General features: G+C 37.9%; 1 protein-coding gene across 1 annotated transcript in view; it reads right to left on the reverse strand.

Annotated features, from left to right (window-relative positions):
- The window catches only part of b3glcta (beta 3-glucosyltransferase a), a 62203-nt gene extending 44821 nt beyond the window's left edge, over positions 1 to 17382 (reverse strand). Inside the window, exons 1-2 of the mRNA XM_017416339.3 lie at positions 17116 to 17382; positions 7538 to 7581 (exon numbers count right to left, since the gene is read on the reverse strand). Coding sequence (XP_017271828.1) covers positions 7538 to 7581; positions 17116 to 17179 — 108 coding nt within the window. The 5' untranslated portion in view covers positions 17180 to 17382. The remainder of the gene's footprint in view (positions 1 to 7537; positions 7582 to 17115) is intronic.
- Between the last annotated feature and the right edge of the window lie 3441 nt (positions 17383 to 20823).

Here is a 20823-nt window from a genome sequence, read left to right on the forward strand (position 1 = left end):
AAACAAGCAAATAAACCAAAAAAAATCCTAACAACAATAAAAAAGCTGGAACTTGGATGTCGTCTGTGCAATGTATTCAAGCACAAATGATTTTTCTCCTTAGACTCTGGCTCGCTGAAGAGACACAACAGGGGAGGCTGCATTCCCTGCTGGTTCTTGATGCCAGTTGGGCGCAGAACAGCTCGAACACAAAGGCAGACGAACATGCACGCTTGCACAGATACTTACAGTCAACGTAAAAAAAAATCACCAATTAACCTAACATGCACGTCTTTGTGGTGTGGGAGGAAACGGCAGAAACTAGAGAAAACCCACACAGGCTCAGAGAGAGAGAGAGAACACAAACTCCAAACAGAAGGGCTTCAGCTGAAAATCAAACCAGACAAGAATGTAAGGTGGGTTTTATAAAGGAATGTATCAGGGAAAGAGATAATTCTGAAGGAACTTCAGAAGTCCAGGCCAAATGAACCTTTATGCTTTGGGGGAATGAGGGATTACAAATAAGTTTGTGTATTCAAGATTAAACAAATAACCAACCAAGAGAAAAAAAAACTTGTTTAAAAGTAAACAACATCATCACTTGTGCCAAAATTTTTAACAAATTAAAAGCCTAGCATTCCTTAAAGGAAAGCTTATCTGCAGGTGTGAAATTCTTAGAATCAGATCATGTTATGCTGATAAATGACAGAGTTTTAACCGTTTTGGTGATGTCACATTTAGTTTATGTACTGTGAATGACTCTCAGCTAGTACCAAATCAAATTTTATCTCAATATCTGTAAAACTGGCTGAGTTATAGTCAGTATTGTGTTGGCTAATGTTGATTATCTCCGGAGGTCACCTTGAATTGGGTTGGCTCCAAAAGTTAACCACTTGCAGATTTACATCTAATGATTATTTCCTTAAAGTTTTATTAAAATCCATTCAGTGGTTCATGAGATACTTTGCTACCAGACAGAGTTCACTTCAAATTGTTATTGGCAAAATCTTACACAAAAATCTTGTGCATCAGTCCATTTCTCATCGACCTGCAATTAATACTGGTAGTCACTGATGCTTGTCTGTAGAGTAGCTATGAGCTCTGAACTGTCTGAAGTCACAGATGCTTTTGGTCCTGCTCAACTATTGTTTGGCTTTTAGCAAAGTCATCTAGTTCTGCATTTTCAGTCCATCCTCAACAGATTTAAAAAAATAACTAATAACAATAATAATAATAATAATAAACTTTTGTTGTAGCATTTAATGCTGGTTAATATAAAGTCATCCTTTGATTTGTTTTTAACGAAATTTAAAAAGATAGAACTTAAGAGACACCAAGGTTTTTGATTGTCTCCCAGTGTCCTTGTGATTGACTCGTCACTTTAGTCCTAGGTGTGCTAAACCTTTTTTTTACTTCCTGATTCAACTTTGTGACACACTGACTCACAATGTTCTCCATGTTATGAAAGCTTGTCTGTGATGTGACAAAAAGTGAGTAAAATATTAGTAAAGCTGGTTATTGTTATGCTGTGATACATCACTCTAGCTTCTTTCATTTATTTTTACACACATATCTAAAACAAGTGACACCGAATAATTATATCTATCTAGCAAAGGTAATTGTAGAATGTAAATGTCTGGCATTAAATGAGGCAGTGATTGCTCTGAAAAGTATCCATAGCAACAAGCATTATGAATTTGATTTAGATCAAGAGATTCATTTTATTAATCACCCAAAGTAAAACTGAATAAAAGAGCATCGCAGGCAAATTTAAATTTCACATTTGCAAGGTAATGTCATCAGCATGACAGATTAGGGTTTAATGTGTAACTCTAACCTCACTGGATTAATCTACAGCTTGATAACACAGTAGATTCGGATCTGGAGACACAATGCACGCTTGAAAACAAAAGGGTTAGCTGTTTTTCTCGATGCTGAATACAATATTAGGCGAGTACAAAGTTCCTAATGTCCTGGGGTCATTTCAGTAAGAACTGGTTAGCTTTGTTAGGCGTTAACATGAGTATTGTTTCTTTATTACCCTCCCTTATTGATCAAATTTATGAGCCCTGATGTTGTGCCTTTCAGGATGAGCACAGCTGTTTTTCACGCTGCACAAAAAAAATCAGTTTTTTCTTCATTTTCTCAAACAAACACTTTAAAGGCCTCCTAAGGTGTTCTAAAATCAATTTGTTTTTGTTTTATCAGTACGCCCTTCTTGCGTTATCTTTCTTGCAGGATTTTAGAATTTCTCATGCAGTAAAATAGTTTCTGAGAGACCCTCTTATTTGGTTAGGATATCATAGCGGGAGGCACTAAACATTATTTTCTGAAGCACAGGAGAATTATTGCCAACAGAGGCAACCAGCCACACAAAGTCTTTGACAGCAGTCCAGATCTGGCTGACTGGAGTAACACACATCGATTACTGTCCAACCCTGTTCTGGTTTGTGATTTAGGGTCATAATATAATCTCTCATGGGAATACATTGTTTTAAGCCATATATATGTTTTGAAAGAAAATGTCTCATAGATACATATCATTCCACCTTGGATGTTCTATCTATCTGGGAAACATTTTATTATCTTACAGTGTGCCACTGTAAGATATTGCATCAGTGAGGCGGCAATGCCCAACACACACGTGGTTTCAGCACAATATTGGCTGCAAGCAACAGCAGGAAATGACAAACTGAGCAGTACTGTCAGTGTCAGAATTAAGTTTTCAGATACAGGCAGGAATTCAAACAAAAGACAAAGTTCCAAGTGTACTGAGCAGTGCAACCAATTCTGAACAAAACAACTGAAGACACAGTCACCAAACAGGAAGCACACAGTGAGATAGTTCACCCTGTGCTTTATAATCGTTTTGGGGTGATTGCATTGCAAGTGGTCAGCTCTGACTTATAACATTCACATTTTGCATTAAATGTGTACCCCAAAACATTTTTGCAATCGTGTGGGCGTCAATTCCCCACACTCTATGCAGAAACACACACAGCCACGACACACAGAGGACTGTCAGTGAGCAACAAACAGGACAGCTGCAGGTCTGCTGAGGCTCCTGTAAACGTGGCAATGCATTCAAACATCTGAACTACATTATTATTTTGACTTTAACATGGTTCAGAGCCATTTGAGTTTAACTTTTGTAGAGCTATCTCTTGATAAGCCTAATTCTGTAAAAAACACAATTTAAGAGAGTGATTAGAGCCTCCGCAGAGCTCTATGTCAGAGCAAAGACTGAAGATTTTAACTTGTAAAAATCCACCACAGTAAAACTCAGGGCACTGATAGCAGTCAGCTGTTTTCAAAGCTTCACCATGAATGTAACATCAGTGCTGAGTTTATTTGGTTAGTAAAATGTGACATAACACTGCTCGAGCTGTTGTCCTGTGACAGACACTGCAGGTCCAATCGACTCTAAAACAATCAGAACAAACAAACTAAAGAGAAACTCACCACACTGTATTCTGGTAACCCGCTCTAACTGATAAAAACCAGACAAAACAAACATTTTTTATTAAGAAGAATTCTAATAAACAGTTCATTAAACCTTTTAGCTGACAAAACTAAAAATAAGCTATCTTCAAAATATTCCGGATGGATGAGGATGGTTGTCCAATTGTCTTTAATCAGTGGACAACAAACCAGGTAACAACTCTTCTGCTTGGATGGGGTCACTTCATTTCAGTAGGACGTGATGCTACAGTTTGGCTCAGGACAGATTGTGTTCAGACTACTGAAGGCCTGCTGATGAAACGGGTCCACACCACCAACCAAAGTGGTCTGAATAAAAACCTTTTCAGTGAGCTCTGATTCCATTCAGACCTGTATTTAAAGCCATCGGATTGTAGTTCAATTGCTCAGGACAGAATTTAGTGACAAGTCTGAACAGCCCCAGTGTGTTTGAAGTTTTAACTCAGAAAAAAGACACTAGTAAAATTCAGAAAGAAAAAAAAATGAAATTACAGAAGCCATCTTTACAAATTCATCACAGTCCTAAACTTAGCTCTACCTGTTATTTTTGAAAACAGAAAGTTTACAAACTTAAACCTGTTTTCTTTGTCACAAAGTCTTTCTAATGCTTGTATAAACCCATGTCAAAAAATGCAACAACTTTCTGGAGTATTAGCAGGGACTGAGATGATTTTTTTGCCTGTCTTAAACTTTCAAAAATAGAAAAATCCAGTCACAAGAATGCATCTGAATGTGCTACATTTGAACAACTGCAATTTCTAACAATGACTAAAATTGATAATCCATACACTTTCACAGCAGGAAGTGGATGCAGAGAGGTGTGAACCGCCTCAGGACTGATCTCACGCATAGTTTTTGTCCAGTTGCTCCAGGCTTTTCAGGTAAATATTGGCAGCATGCTGATGAGCTCTGTAAAAGAATCTGTCTCCTTGTCTGAGCTGAAGTTACTGCAGAGGAGTTTAAGCTGTAAATTATCCATCAAAATGACACATCTCCTCCTAGATTTAATTTTCTTAAAACCACTGCATAAAGTGAGGAGATGTGGGAAGATTCAGAGAAGTTCTTTTCTGCGCGGAGTGACAGCCATTTAGGTTTAACAAATGATGTTTGGCAGGAAGCACATTAACCTGCAAACTTTAGCAAAGATGGTCTTTTTCAATCAGAAGTTGTAAGTTGAATGGAGTGTTTTATTCAAGGATGGCTCTTTCCTCCGCCACACACAGATGAGCTTTCAAGCTTGTTTTTTCAACCCTTTTTTTCATCCATATCAAGAAAAACCGCCAGAAAATGCAGCTTATAATTTCATTGGGAAGCTTCTTGTTTGCACCCTGTGGATTCTTTAAGAAGTGGCTGCATATTTTGTGCCTAAACTCAAAAGCATCAAAGTCATGACTGTTACCAATATGAGTTATTTTTATTGGCTCAGCAGGACTGTCAGCAGGAGGTTTGACAGTAATTTTTACACTGTGTTGTCTACCTGCATCCATAATCTCATTGTTGCTCTAGGCAGTCTAGACCAACACGTAGGCTTACATGAACAGAGATGTTGAAAACGTGTTTGTTATACTCTTTATGAAACCCCAAAGTGACTGATAATCACAAAACCTGTGTTTAACGTAAGCTACACAAATCACTTATCAAACGCTTCAGGCCAACCTCAGGAAAATAGTAGGGTCTGTTTTTTTGTGTACAATTTTGGTTTTGGCACGTCAATTTAATTCAAAAAGCTGATAAAAAAAAACACATATGCGCCCTCACATTGCAGTTTCTCTGCTTTATTGCAGTTTGCCTACATTTTAGAGGATTCTCAAAGCTCAGCGCATTTCAAAACGAGTTCTTTTAGCGTCAAATTGTTACCACCTCCTGAGAGCTTGTATTATTTGCAGCTCTGAAGAAAAAAGCAATAGCCTGCTTTCACAAAAAGAGTGAAAGATAGTTAAGGAAAAAATTATTACTCCTCTCTTACTGTGATGGGTGTCAGGCATTAATGCATCTAGAAATTATTTGTCATAAAATGCACAACTGTTATAGTATTACATTTAAAATAATAATAAAATAATGTTTTGTCTGTAATATTGTTTAACAGATTAAGACACAGAGCTAAAAGTAGTTATTTGGTGGGATAACTATTTATTAATATTATGTTTTTTTCTGTTTCTATTATGTCTGCTGTGTTTGTGACAGATTCATATTTAGTTTGTGCAGAGAGGACACTTGTGTTCTGCTGCAAAACGAGTGCAAATTGCTCACACCTAAACTTAATGAGCATGTTTGCGACGGCGTGTAATTAGAGCTGTTCGCTTTGTGAAAACGATGCTGAAATGGAGGAAATAGCAGGAGCAGATTTTGGAGCTAAAATAAATCAGACAGCACCCAATAGTGAATTTGAGCTTCTGATGTTCACAACAACTGTGTTACCAATTTACATATCATCAACAAAGCTCTTCTTTATTGTCTTTTTCTTTGGTAAAAAACAACAACAAAGAATTGCAAATGTATTTTTTTTTTCCATAACCTTGCTGAACAATATATAACCCAGCAATAACAGTGTCTGGTTTCACCCAAGATGGTCTTTTTGTTTTGTTTTGTGTTTTCAAGGTAAAGAAATGATGTAAAGCTGCTCTAATCTATTACTGGAAACCTTCAAATTACAATATTAACAATGCTCCATTAGTAAGTTGCATCGTTTGGGTTGAACTTTTGTGTTCTTGTCTCAAACAAGGAAGAACCTCAGAATGAACAGCATCTCTGGAAGAAGGGATTTTGTGAGTTTTAGTAACATATGGCCACATCATAAGATGAACTACCGTACGGCCCTGAAGCAACTCTGTAGAAATTAACAACACCCTGTGGAACAGTAATTAATGGGCTTATTTATACATGTCTCTGTGTTTAGAATCAATTAGGTTGACTTTAGAGGACACAAATTTATAAGCATGTGTAGAAAGATCTTGCGTATGCAAATGAAAGTGAAGCCTTCTGCGATGACCCTGGTGTGATTTCAATGACGAGCCTAAATGTCAAACACCCTCCCTACTAAACTCAAACGTGTTATTGACCTAGAAATTTGTATTCCTTTCTCATTTGTTAAACGTTGTTCTTTAGTTCAGTAAGGCTGAAAAAGGGTCAACAAACTGGTTCACTTTTGCAACTAAGCTTGGTTATAAAAAGTAACAGATACCAATACTACATCAAATGTCTAACACAAAAGGTCACTTTGTCAACTTTTGTGATTTTAAAAAGTGAACACGCCACCCCAGTAAAGTCTTATTAATGCAAACCCACTTTAAAACTAAAGAAATACTTTGGGAGACAAAAAAAAGGTTTTTGATGTGTTTTTTAAAGTAGCGTATGTACAGATTCAACTATAAGTTATATTTCAGTGATAAGGAACTAAAAATTTGTTACTCTGTGTTTTTTTTCCTCCCACATTCTACATGACTGTTATTATTACTGATCTTGTTTCTGTAAGGAAATTATCTATAATAGGTTTTGTTGTCTAAATGAAGACGTTTTAATTTTTATTTGCTTCATCATCTTTGGATTTAATTTTTTTTTTTATTATTCCAAAAGTGATCACACTGGATGTGTAGCTGAAGACAATGTCTTCACCATTTCCAACAAAGGCAAAAATGACTAAATTTCCTCAGCCTGGAGAGAATTAGTTGACATCAGTAAAAAAGCAAGACAGTAATTTTGTGTTTCTGTGATAGTAAGCACATCTGCCAGGAGGCCTACTGTCAACTTCTCCTCACACCAATAGGAAGTAGAGCAACCGAACATGTTAATTATTTATCGAGCAGCAACTGCAGACTACAGAAAATGCAAAAGCAAGGAAATCTTTCTGAACTTAAAGAAAGAGAAAATGGACTTGTTTTGCTGACCTAAGAACATTTCTAATCTGAAGGCCAATAATCGGTTCATTAAAAATACATGATTGTTTCTAATGGTCAGGAAATGAAACCTTTAATAGTTGTAGAATAAAAACAGGAAATAGATGATAAATACACTCTTTACAGTCATAGTTTCAAGACTAATCTTACATAAAATAATAAATCAAGTCAAGTAACTTTCTTACCTGTGATCTTTTTTCTGAGCTGCTGGCAGCAAAGCAGATGATAACTGCAAAAAGAAGAAAAAGAAATGTGATTATTTTAGATTACTATACAAATAAAAAGAACAAATATCCTCAGAGAGGTTTTAGAGTCAGTGTCGGTGCACCGTTCATCCATCATCTCTTGTAATTAGAGCCCAGAGAACATGTAACTAATTATGTTGCTGTTGATTCTGAAACTAGAAAATCTTTACAGAGTGATTACAATTCAATACATCAAAAACACTCTCGGGCTTCCCTGGAAATTAATTAATAATGTAAATAAATTTAAAGAGAGAAATCCTTTAATCTCCCCTCCTGACTCGCTGCAGCACCATTAGAGGGCAGCTGAGTGTTGATTCTGACTTGCAAACAGCAGAGATGTTTTATTTGTTAAAAGTCCAGAGAAAATTATTTCTATTCTGAAACTCAGAATGAAGACACATGAAAAGCCCAGCATGATTGATCGTATTGATCTATCTCTGTGGCTTTTTTTATGACCACGTTTGGGTCAGATAATTCCACCCACTGAAAACAAACCCTCTCTCTTTAAACTGAGTGAAATTTAAAACACGTCCGAGTTCAAATCCTGGAATTAAGCCATTAGCTCAGAACAAATGAACATTGTAATGAATCTAATTATTTTAGCCATGAAAGCACAGAGAAACAGCGCTGGATGCGAGCCAGGTTGTAACAAGTCCAAGTTTGCCAACCGAGCTTAAGAATGATATTTTTTAGTGTTTGTTTGATAAAAATATTCACATTTAAGAAACATAAGGAGGGAATTTCATGAAGAAATTTGATGTTTGCACATAAAAAACTATTTGTATGCAGCTGATTGATAATATTGTTCAGATTTCACAGTTAATGGATATTTTTTTTTAAGACAATAGAAAAGTAAAAGCTTCTACTGGTTTAATAAATAAACTGCAAATATAACAATAACACAAAGACGTACAAAGCAAAGATGTGATGTCTTTTCCTAAATCACATAATGAAAACAGAGATGTTGCTTAGCTTTTGATTGTTCCTCATTAAAAGCAATACCAGTGATAACATCAGTTTGTCTGCTACAATAACGAGCGAGATACCTACTAGAGTTGCTGAGATCAAAATGAGTTTAATGAAGAGTAAATTATACTATAGTTTGAGTCATAAGCACTCAAGACAATCTTTAAATTAGGGTTATCAGAAACATAGAAGTTTACATGGAATCAAATTAAATATGTAAGTGTTTTATTGAGTACAATATGTTCAATCCAATTGATATACTGATATAAATGACAAAATTACAGAAATGGCTCTGCAGAATATTCCCAGTCAGCTCAAATAACTGTAATAAGACATTTACTGGATGTGATAATAGTGACAGCTCTGTTTGTTATTGGATCACACCTGTTAGTGGGATCTAATAAGTTGGGAATGTCAACTTTTCAAGGTTAAAGATGACCTGTCTGATGCGTAGACTAATGTGCATTTTTACTTTTTTTTATTTTAGCCTAATAACTCTTGTTACAGCTTAAATTCTTTTAAAACCCACACAGCAGCAAAGTGTAGGGAGTGTTGGCACCACTGTTACACTGGGAAAAATGCTAAATAATAACTGTGAAATAATTGTTTACTAATCATAATCCGGTTCCATAAACAAACACTTATCTTATGTCTATAAATTTGCATAAGATACACAAACCAAAAAATAAGCCTGAGCAAATCTTGATCTTTGTTACAATGAACAGAGAGATGACATTGTCATGCAGCATCCCAGTTTCTGCTGTTATTAAAAATGCAACATTTTGGGTGAAACGAGGCTTCCTACAGGAATACATTCACATTCACAATACATTCTGCTACATCTGCTCAAACTTCCAGTCTTTTCAAGGCTCACCCCGGAGAGGAAGAGGGGGGGGAGTAACTCCCCACATAATGCTGAGTGCTGATGGGAGCACCTCCATCTCATCGCCTCCTCATCCTGCATAATCAGGTCTGTTGTTTCCAGCCATGTTTTCAATTGAGCCACACAGAGGGGAACTTGCTTGCTTTCATTTCACAAAATCTGGAAATCGCTTTAGATGATGAAAGCTCTTTTCACAATCTGCTCAGTTTTCATTGTTACTGTAAAAAAAAAAAAAGCAGATGTCCAGTGAAATTAACCAGAGGGGAAATGGGGTTCAAAACAGTAGGAAAGGGAATCAAGTTAAGTGTCTCGAGTCTCAGTGGAATACTTGCATTATTTTTGCATTTTTTTCCAGCATAGACTTGCAGATTATAACCCATAAATACATTAAAGTTATTAAAATCAATGGCATCAAGTGATTGACACCTCAGTAGCTCTACAACACTGAAGTAAAGAAAACCTGTGTTTGTTTAATATTAATGTTTAATTATTACTATCAATAGTTCTTTATTGTCACATTATTAAAGCATTTACAAACCACAAACATATTGGCACAGCACATCACAACAGCAGCCATTTTGTGCCATGGTTGATGGTAAACCACAGAAAGTATCGAATCAGGAGCAGAGAGTGGAAGCCACTCTGATACGGATCAATGAAATGTGCCTTGATCAGTACTTCGATTTGATGTTTGTGACTGTTTAGAATGCCCCTAGATATATACTGTATACATACAGTATACACACACACACACACACACACACACACACACACATATATTATTTTGCTTGTTTGACAGTTGGTCAGTATTCTCCTGCTGCATGTTTCATTTCCTCCAGCTTTTAATAAACACAAAGGAAAAGAGAAAGACAGGGTTAGGAGACATCATTGCAAGTGCTTTGAAGTTACTAAATCATCCAAACAAATGCCAGTGTGCAGGTGTAATTTAATAACTTGTATGGAAATTAGCAGAAAGATGCTGCATTAAATGAGTTCTTTACCATAAGTGCATTTGAGTGGACTGTTCAAAGCAAAATGGAGCAACTAGAGGCTGCCAAATAGGTCGTGTTGTACAGAACAAAAGAAAAAAAAGCTGCTGCTGCAACTGTTAAAAAAAAATTTAAAAAAAAGAAGAGAGAGAACAGCATCTAAAATCAGTTTACCAACTCAACACTGATGTACAGTATATTGCAGAGCTGCCACATCCACAAATCACATCTGAGACCAACGAACAAACACGCTGAGGGCCATTAAACCTGGATTCAGCTCCAACAACACAGCAGCGCCAGCCCTCAAGTTTACACAAGAAAACTGCCTCCGTGCTACAATATGGTGTCATGTGGCGGCTAGAGAGAACTAAAAATTCAGGAACATCAACGTAGAGGTTTTTAAAAAAATGAATAATACATCTGACATCCTCAGGTGACAAAAGGACCGAGATTCTCACGTTGCTCTGCTTCAGGTAGTAAAAGTGCTCTGAAAGTACCACAAAGTGAATTTTTACTCTGCTCCGACCATGTAATTATAAAAGCTGTTTGTGCTCAGTTATCACTCACTCACAAAAGTATAGGCTGTGAAAAAGTTAACCGCTGATTAAAAGGGCTTTTCAAAGGAGAGAATGAACTTTAAATTAACTTTTCATATCTATGATGGTTTGGATGTTAAAAAAGCATAAATGCACAAAACTAAAACTAAATTAAAATGCAAGTACGCGTTATCCTAACACATATACATAATTATCCGAGATGAAATTGTACTGAATACTGAAATATTCTGTCTTATATATGTTTAATGAATGATTCATTGAAATCTACTCAATCCTGCAATTAAAAGTTATGCTTTCCTGTGCAGGCGTGAATTATAAGTCTTAGTTGACAACAGGAAGTAATATTTACTAGCTTCAAGATTTATGTTTTGTTCTTCCTAATCCCAAATCCACTGGTATGGGATAATGAAGATTAAACATGATACATGTTTTACACAATCAACAAAAGTTGCAAATTTTAATAAACTGATATGTCCCCCCAATGTAATTCTTTCAACTTAAACCTGGATCATATAAATGTGGCACAAATCAGTCTAATTTTAAAAAAGTACAATGAACTGATGAAGTACATTCAGATTTGTTACTCTTAAAATCTGATCCCTGATGTTAAAAATCTAAATAATCCAGACTAAATAAATCAAATAGTCTTGTCAGAAAAATGCCAATTTTTCTCCCATAGACATCATTTGAGAAGCGAGGGATACAAATTCTATTTTTACAAAAGTGGTTTTTCAAAGTGTTGGCACAGATGGCACACAGTTTGCGTCTCTGTTGTAATAATGCATTTGGTTTGTATTTTGGAAAGCTGCAAAAACTGCAAAAAAAACTGCGAAAAGAGTTCGAGCATCATCTGGCCATGTGTCATATTAAATTTCAAGTGTGTTACGGCTCAAGCCTCGCCAGCAGCCACAGGAGCCAATCCAGTTACAGCTGTGCAGCAGTCTTTAAGTGTAGCTTTATTATGCAAATACAGTCCACAGGAAACTGATACCTTTTTATGCTACTTTTAAAAGTCTTAAAAATTACTTTTTAATAACTTCAATTTATGCTTTTACATGGCTGTAAATCAAGCAAAAATGAACCCAAAAGAAGATAAAAAAAACAACATAATTATTACAAAGTTCAGTCGGGGTCAGATCTCTTTTTATTATCAGTAGTTGTGACTTTTTCTGCCTCACCTCTCTAACTGCAGAGGCATGTCACTCCCTCAGTGTTTAACAGTGGCTGCACAGCATTTACCAGGCAGTTAACAATGCGGCATGCTGGGTAGGTGGAGTCTGCACTCCACTTCAAGCTGCGTATTAGCCGGGGCATCAGCTGGATGACGTGCTCAGATCTAATGGCGAGCGTGGCGTACACCTACTTCCATCATAAAATTTATATACACATAACTGATGAATGTAATGAATTACTCTGTATTAACCAGTAGGTGAATTCCAGTATTTTTTTATGTCTATATTCTGCAGTTATGTCAGCTGTTATTGAAGTAATAAACTTAAACTGATCTGACAAGTTGTCCCTGATTTAAGGTGACACTTTCTCTTGCTGGTAAAAAACCGTTTTCCTTCCATTAAAGCTTTCCCTGGCTGTTCATCATCACTACTACTCATATCATAGCCCAGCTGAGTGAAAAGGAATGCACTATTTGTCAGTCCAATGTTTAATCCGACCTCTCGCAAAAAAAAAAACAAGCACGCCTTGTGTTGTTTGGTCCACAGCCTTTTTCCTGAAAACTCCTCTTCTATGCTGGTGGAAATCACAAGGTGTGTGTCATAACTACTAGCTGAACCTTGAAAGAAAGGTGCGTGTACAAGGTTCATATTTTTGATCTTTTAATAAGATCAAAAAGGACTGAAATGTAATTCTTTTTTCCAAAACCTCAGTACTTGTGGCCACAGCTGAGGGTCAGAATAAAGGCTGTCCTCTGTGGCTCAGGCTTCTCTTCACCACCAGCTCTCACACATCAATCTCCCAGTCTTGTTTTTCTGTCACTGAATTCAGCCGTCTTTCAGTGGGGACATGTGGACAGCTTTTTTGGAGAAAAACAGGCCATCTGTAACTCATAATTTCATACTGGAACAACAACAGCTTCTGTAATGTGGTTTCACATCAAAATTATATCAAATAACAGCCAAACATATTTAATGGAAAATAAACAAACCTGATGGAATTAATATTTCTCAATATAAGATATAAAGGGATATTCTTGTCATTTTTAAAGTGATGTTCTGCCAAATAGCTAATGATATTTTGTTGGCATAAACACCGTCTTTGTCTAAACAATCCATGTCATGCAAAAGTGTGAAGGTTTAATATTTGTTCTTTCACATCGGTTATGTTGTTTATGAGAAAGAGTTGTTTAAAAACCATGAAAAACAATTAGCCCTCATTTGGCTAACCATTAGCATTGCCTGGATGAAGACTTTTGCCCTTATCTCTTCGTACTCTGCTCAATAACTGATGTCACTGATCTTAAGGCACTAACTATTGATAATTATTTGACATGACATCACTTCAAAAATGACCAGAATATTCCTTTCAATACAATATTTAGGAGTTTAATCACACTCACATAAAAAGACAACACATAAAACTTCTTAAAAAGAAACCAACAGTTTGAATTCCCACTTTGTTTACTGCACAGCCATCTTGTTTTCTCCCCGAGCCAACAAGCAAATGCAAATGTTGCAGAGAGCTACCACAGGTGTCACAATTGAAATGCGCTTCATGCAAACTCAGAAAGGGAGCCGCGGCCTGAAATCTGGAGGTGCTGCTCCTCATCCCGACTGAGTCACACTCAGCTGCAAACCGCTCCAGTGCACATCAGAAATGACAGTGGGTGGAAACCTCGTGGACAACATCAGAGAGAGGGAGCAGACGTGACTCCCTGTGTCACCAGGCAAGCTGCTCTCCAAACCTCGCCTGTGCTGAGATTTTAGGTCCATGAATATTAAACTCTGGGGGGAGCAGACAAAGCATTGTCAGAGTGTGATGTCCGGCCAAACATCCTGGACTCCGAGCCAAGTGTGCAAACACAGCTTCTGTTTGTGTACGCAGTCAATTGTAGCAAAGCACAAGGCTGCACACGGTGCTCCAGAAACGTCTTTTAAGGTCGTTCAGAAGAACGTGCTTTCTTTGTTTTAGGTATGAAAAGACATTTTTCACCCGCTGATCTATAATGAAGGAAATGGACACAAACCAGCAACAAAAAAGGTGATCAGGAAAGATATGTAACAACATTTTAAAACTAAAAAAGGCTAACTTCTAATATCACCTGTCGCCACAAAGTGAAAGGGCAATCAATTCTTTGCCATGTCTGTGTGTGTTCATCTGTTGTTTTAGCAAAATATCTCATGATCCACTGCACAGATTTTAATGACACTTGCAGAAAATAATCATTAGATGTACATATAAAATGTTTAACCTTTAAAGTCAATCTAATTCAAGATGGCTGCCACAGCTAAACAACCTTAGTCAACACAAAAATGGCTATAACTTAGACTTACTGATATTAAACTGAAGTTTGATGTGGTAGTAGTAGTCATCCTCTACACATACTCCAACACTAAAAGATCTTGCAAGATTTCATCATATTGATCTCTTGACCAAAATGGCTGCAACATCATAAGACGACCTTAGTTTGTGGCATAAAAGGCAGTGGGAAAAAACTAATTCCTTCAGGAAATGCCTTTAATTACATAAACATTAGAATATAAAAGGAAAGCAAGGAAGAAATGTAACTGTGACTGAGTGAAGATTATAAACCAATTATCCCTATAAATAAATCAATGTATCTAGAATTCGCTGCATCATTACAACCGTGGTTTTATACACAACAGTTTATTTTCTTCTCCTCTTGTATCTTCTGGTTCAAACGTGTTGCTTTTATTTCTTTTCTTTTCTGACATCATGACAATTCGCAGTCCCAGCAGGAAAGACGGACTCTCCTGTGCTTGGCTTTAATCTCATTCTGCTCAAATGGACCTCCACATGGTGCACCGGGCAGATGAAAAATACTGGTCACACAGTTCAAACTGCAAACACACATTGTGTGCTGACCTCTCTGCAAATAGACTGGGCTCATCACTCACCCGACTCTGTTTAGTATATGTGTGTGTGTGTGGGTGTGAGGGTGTGTGTGTTGAATGGTCATGCACTGTGGAGGAATTTTAATTGGCAAACACACCTATACAGGCAGTGCTGTGGAAAAGTATTTGCCCCCTTTACAGATTCCTTCTGCTTTTGCTTCTTTTTGTCACACTTCAATGTTTCAGATCATCAGACAAATATAGTTGCAATTTTTAAATGATGATTTTGTTTACTAGGGGAAAAAATGCTATCCAAACCAACCTGGCCCATTGTGGAATCATGGATTCACTGGGATTTCTTTGGAAAGCTGAGCTCAATTTCCCCAGCCACACCCCGGCCTGATTACTGCCAGCAGCATCAAGAAACCGATAAAGCCATTATCCACAAAGGGAGAAAACATGGAACAGTGGTGAACCTTCCCAGGAGCAGCCGTCCTACAGAAATTACTCCAAGAGCGCATGATGGGCTCATCAAGGAGGACCCGGAACTCCCCGGAACAACATGTAAACCCCTGCAGGCGTCACCTGCCTCAGCTAAAACTGCTTTTTGTATTCACTCAGGTCATCTGTCTCTAATATTAACATTTGTTTGATGATCTAAAATGTGCAAATGTGGCAAAAAAAAAAGTATTTAAACAATAAAACTGTAAGGGGGCAAATACTTTTTTCCATTTCTGTAGCGAAATCGACTTAATGAGAATTCTATAGGTTAGATTTAAGGCTCTCACTGAAAAGTCATGAAGATCGATGGTTATTGTGTCTTTAAATAAAAAATTTAAACATTTGTAAGCAAAATTTGCGACCAGATACCAACGGCCACGTGTGTTTGTTTACCTACAGAAACAAACAAACTGACGAAAAATAAGTCAGCAAAGGTGACGTCCATGGGGGGAGCTGTTCGGGATGGAAAAATACGACAATTCTGAAGTACTAGTGCAAATTTACACTCATTTCTGTAGAGTAAAGTACGCACATAGGTTTCTAAAACCATCTACACTGAAGTAGACCTATAAGAATCTAGAGGACTGGAGATAAATTGTGATTTGTGTTATAGATATTTTGATTATAAGAGAAAACATTGAAGTTATTGCTCTAGAGGTTTCGCAAAAAGCTGAGTGTGTGAACGCCGAGCTCTGTCTGTTTTATCCCTGATGTGGTCTTGACAGTTGTCTTACTCGTTCTGTCACTTATTTCCACCGAAACATCTTCTCCTCCCTTCTACACTTGTCCGATTCCGTCGGATTTGTTGCCCTGCACAGACTGACCAGCTGAATGTCAAACTTCTGCTGGTTTTCCGCAGATTGTTTACACTGAGTGTGTACCCACAGTACACAGCTGTTGAGAACTACAGGAGTAAACTCTTTCAAACTGCGCAGTTTGATATAGGTCAGGATAACCTTTTTCAATGTTGGATTTCATAGTTTTGCAGTGAGCACCTTTAAATGTGAATGATTAATTAAAGCGCAAACATTCTCTGAGTTTGTTTGCACTTTTACAGCAGAAAACGAAATGAACTAAATGACGTTTAATCTCCGAGATCAGTTGATTCAACTCGCAGCGCTCCTCCGGACGGACAAAGCCACCAGGAGGCGGAGGTTTGCGCTGATCCTGGGGGGGCTTGACTCCTGCCAGCAGCGCTGATGTGTCAGGAAGAAGCGACCAGGCTCATCGAGGCGAAGACGGACGGAATCCGTAAAAACAAACGCGGGGATTCGAGCCGTTTCCCCGGGACCGAATGTACCGCGAAGCCCGGCAGGGATTGGTCCGCGCGGAGCGCCTGAAAACTCCTCAGGAAGTTGGATCGGATCATGGAGGCTCCGCACTTCTGCCACAGTTTGCAGGGTGGGGTGGGGGGGTTGGAATAACTCGGCTGCTCTTATTCCACCGATCGGCTTTCTCCCCACCAAACACAAGCTTCGCCTTTCAAAACAAGACACTCCGGTCACTGTTGAGCCCCTGAACGCGCTCCCCGCAGCTGCCCGCGCCCCCACCCACCCCCCGGACAGAAGGATCAGAAAGTAAAGTGAGCACTTACGGAAGGAGAATAAAATCAGCCAGACTGCCACTTTGTGTCCGCTGTGAGGGCTGACTGACAGCATCCTGCCGGGGTCCCGCGGCCGAAGGTGGAGGTGGAGGTGGTGGAGGGAGCTCGGCAGCGCATGGGCTCCCTGACAGTGTTTGAGGGGGGAGAAGACGGTGTTGTTATTCCTTCTGACAGTTTCACGGAAAACGGGGAGTGGGTTCGTGCTCGGCTAGGGAGCAGGAATCCCCACTTTCTGTAGGAGGAGCAGGGACGCGCTCTGCTGGCGGGGAAGGATTCAGCCGACAGGAGGACGGAGCAGCTGGAGCAAATCAGCCGAATCCAACATGTTCCAGCTGCTACAGCTGCTGCTGCGTTCAGGAGCCCACATTCTGTTAAATAACAGAATCAAATTATCTCAAATTACCGTTTATGTATTGGGACTCAGTTAAAGGGAAGGTTCAGATCTTTTGAAATAGAAAAGAGCATAAAACTTTTTTAAAAAATCCAAATAGCTCTTTAAACAGCTTAAGTTTGAAGTTTATGTTGCCTTCTATTTACACTCGGAAATGAGAAATTCCGAGTTCCAAGTGAAAACAAACAAATCAGCTAAAATCTTCCCCAAAGTTGGAATTCCAACTGGAAAAGTCTGAGATTCCTGACCAGCCCCGACTTTCAAATCCAATATGGCTGACTCACGCGCTCAAAGCTGTGATAGCTACAATATTCAACTTTTCTATTTTAATTTTTGTCAGTAATTCACCCAAACATAAAAGTACTTCCCACCCACTATTAGTAGATTATTAGTCTTTGTTTCGATGCACAGAGTGCAGAGAAATCCAGTTTTAGCTGCTATTAGTAATTAGCACAACTATCAGCAAACCCTACTGGTTTCCTGAGTTGCAACTGGCTCTCAGCCTGTGGCGGCTGGCCAATAGAGGGCGCTAGGGCGCCGCCCCACCACTCACATTACCTTGAATAAGACGTAAAAAAAAATAAAAAATGAAATAGTACATTAAAAATATTTTGAAATATATGAATATATATTTTTAGTTGTGTAAGATAAATATTTTATAGTTAATGATAAGTAAAGTTGTTTCGTTCTTCGACGTTGTCTGATTGATGACGTATTTCCGCCCCAAAAATCTTTCTCCATAGACTCTCGTTAAAAGTTGTGCATGCGCAGTAGTAGCTCCTCTTCAGTAGAAGAGATACGACTGTTCAGGGCGCACCTTTCCTGCGCCCTGAGCTGCTGAATGCAGCTGTTTACATTTCACCACCCTCCAGCCGCCGGAGCGTGGGACTCCCGCCACGGGCTGACGTCACATCCGTCTGTCATAAAGTTCGCCTGATTGAAAAGTCGAGCCGCGGGTGAGCTGCCTTTTATTCAAAGACAGCAATAAGTTCATTACGTGACTAAGTTACATACAAAAGGTAATAAATAAGTTTATAGTTAATAATTAGTTTAAGAACATTTATGCTAAAATCTGTTAGAATGTTTGGTTTTGAATTCTAATCGAAGTGAGACATCCGATCTTCGTTATATTGTACGTTCAGAATACATGACGTAGTGAGTGCTCTCACCATAAAACAAGCTTTGACGTATTTTCTCCGGTAAAGTTTTGAAAAATAAGGGAGAAAACAGGTCTTATAAACGCTAAATGTGTCCTACATGCTTGTGCCTTGGGAGACCTCCGTCTTTGTAAGTATTGGTGTGTTCAGGAAGCACTTGTGCATTTATATGTACATTATAATGTTGCTTTTGTTGTTTTATTTCATGTAAATACACTCGTGTGATACCTTAGTATATGTTTTGGTCCAAAACATATAATAAGGTATCACATAATAGACATATACCAAAACCTTTGGTTTATGTCTATTTTGGATTTATAGCCCCCCCCCTGGAGAAAACTCCACCAGCCGCCACTGCTCTCAGCAAAACTGAGTTTGATGTTATTCCCAGATGTGAGGCATCTGGGAACTCTGAGAATTCTGGGAGTTTTAGGGATTGACAAGCTAACGGCTAGTTGAAGCAGGCCTCAAATGAAAAGGAACTGATTTCTGAAATCAAATCTGATCTTGGAAATGTTGTCTCAGTCCGTGCAAACATTGTTTTGTAAACTGTGAGTTTCACGTTACGGTTATTTAAGCTGGACCAGAAGTGCAACAGCTAGCTGCAACTGCTGCTATTAGTGCTTGAAAACTACCTTAGAACAAAAAGCTATGTAAATGATTGTGTCATCAAAACTTTACTGTCATATATTGGTGTGTAATAGTTTTTGTACGAACCACTTTAAGTATTTTTATTTTATTTGTTTAAACAGCAGCAAACCATTTTTGTCTTGGCCCCCTTAGCGCTACAAGCTGTTAGCTCATCTATCTGATCTATTTCTTCAAACTGAGGCTGTTTAAAGAGGTTTCTATGACAGGTAAGACATTATTACAGGTAAGACAGAATACCACTTAGAATTATCTGAACTATCACTTTAAGTGTTTAAATAAATCCTGTAGCCTGCAAAGTTGAAACAAAAAATCTAATTGTTTGTTTCTTAATTAATACTTCTGTAGCCAAAACAACAAAACTCCGTTTTGCTGTGATTTTTTATTTAATCTGTTTTTAAAACAAGTATTTAAATTTTGAAAGAAAGAACATGAGGAGTCCACAACAAGAGAAATTATTGGTTCTCCTGATTAGAAGAAAGATTAACTGATTACAACAATACATTTTTGATTGACTTACATCTGCAGACTTATCTTTGATAGAATCTCATCATTTTCCAAACCCTTCAGTTTATTGTTTGGATCATGAAACCTGGAGAAAGATGAGATACATTTAGGCCTACTCTTTATTAGCACTTTATTGTGGTTCAAAATCTGAGGAAACAACAGTAAGATGTTCATATTCATAAAATACAAGCACCGAGCAGAATATTTTTCAGAAGCTTTGCTAATAGTTGCTGAAACCGGATCACCTGATTGGTGAATAATCAGAAACACAGACAAGTCTGCTGCTCTGCCCTGTAAACTCAGACTCTATACTCAAATTCCAACATTACCATTCTTTACACATTATAAAAACTGGTGTGTGTGTGTACTGAGTCCATGTTTAATTATTACTATTTGTGCTTAGCCCCATTTCTTTGCTCCCAGAAGACTGTAGCACTGTTTCACTACCGTCCCCAAAAACCAGCTTTCTTTCGACGGGTGCCACTGCACAATAAAGTAACTGATCTGAGAGCACAGTGGATATTTTACACGTCCAACACAGAGTAAAGAAGTAGGCTCATTAACCATTACAACAGTTAGACTTGCTCTTAGGTGTTTTGCATGCAGTTTGAGCTCCGTGTGTGTACTCTGAGATGTGAGTGCCTTTTCTGCAAAGGCATTAGGATTCAGGACTAAAAGCTAAAATGTGTTGCTGTTGTTTTTTTCACATTTTCTCAGCTATAAATTACACTCTTTTTTTTTCGTAGATGTTTTCTGGGCTTTGTAATGAAACTGAGAGTGTAATGATCCTTTGGGAATGAATCGAAGTGTCAGAGCAAAAGCAGGCTTCATTTTGCTTTTAAATGGCAAAATAACCACATTTTGACAATAAGGTTTTTGCTACTATTTATTTCTTTGTGTTTCATGCCTGGCAGTAAAAGCATTATTTCTAACAACATTTGAAGGAAACACTCGATGAGATAAACTTGAAAAGAGCTGTCTAGCTTTGTGACTACA

The sequence above is a fragment of the Kryptolebias marmoratus genome, linkage group LG2, assembly GCF_001649575.2.
Source record: "Kryptolebias marmoratus isolate JLee-2015 linkage group LG2, ASM164957v2, whole genome shotgun sequence".
NCBI classification, from domain to species: Eukaryota; Metazoa; Chordata; class Actinopteri; order Cyprinodontiformes; family Rivulidae; genus Kryptolebias; species Kryptolebias marmoratus.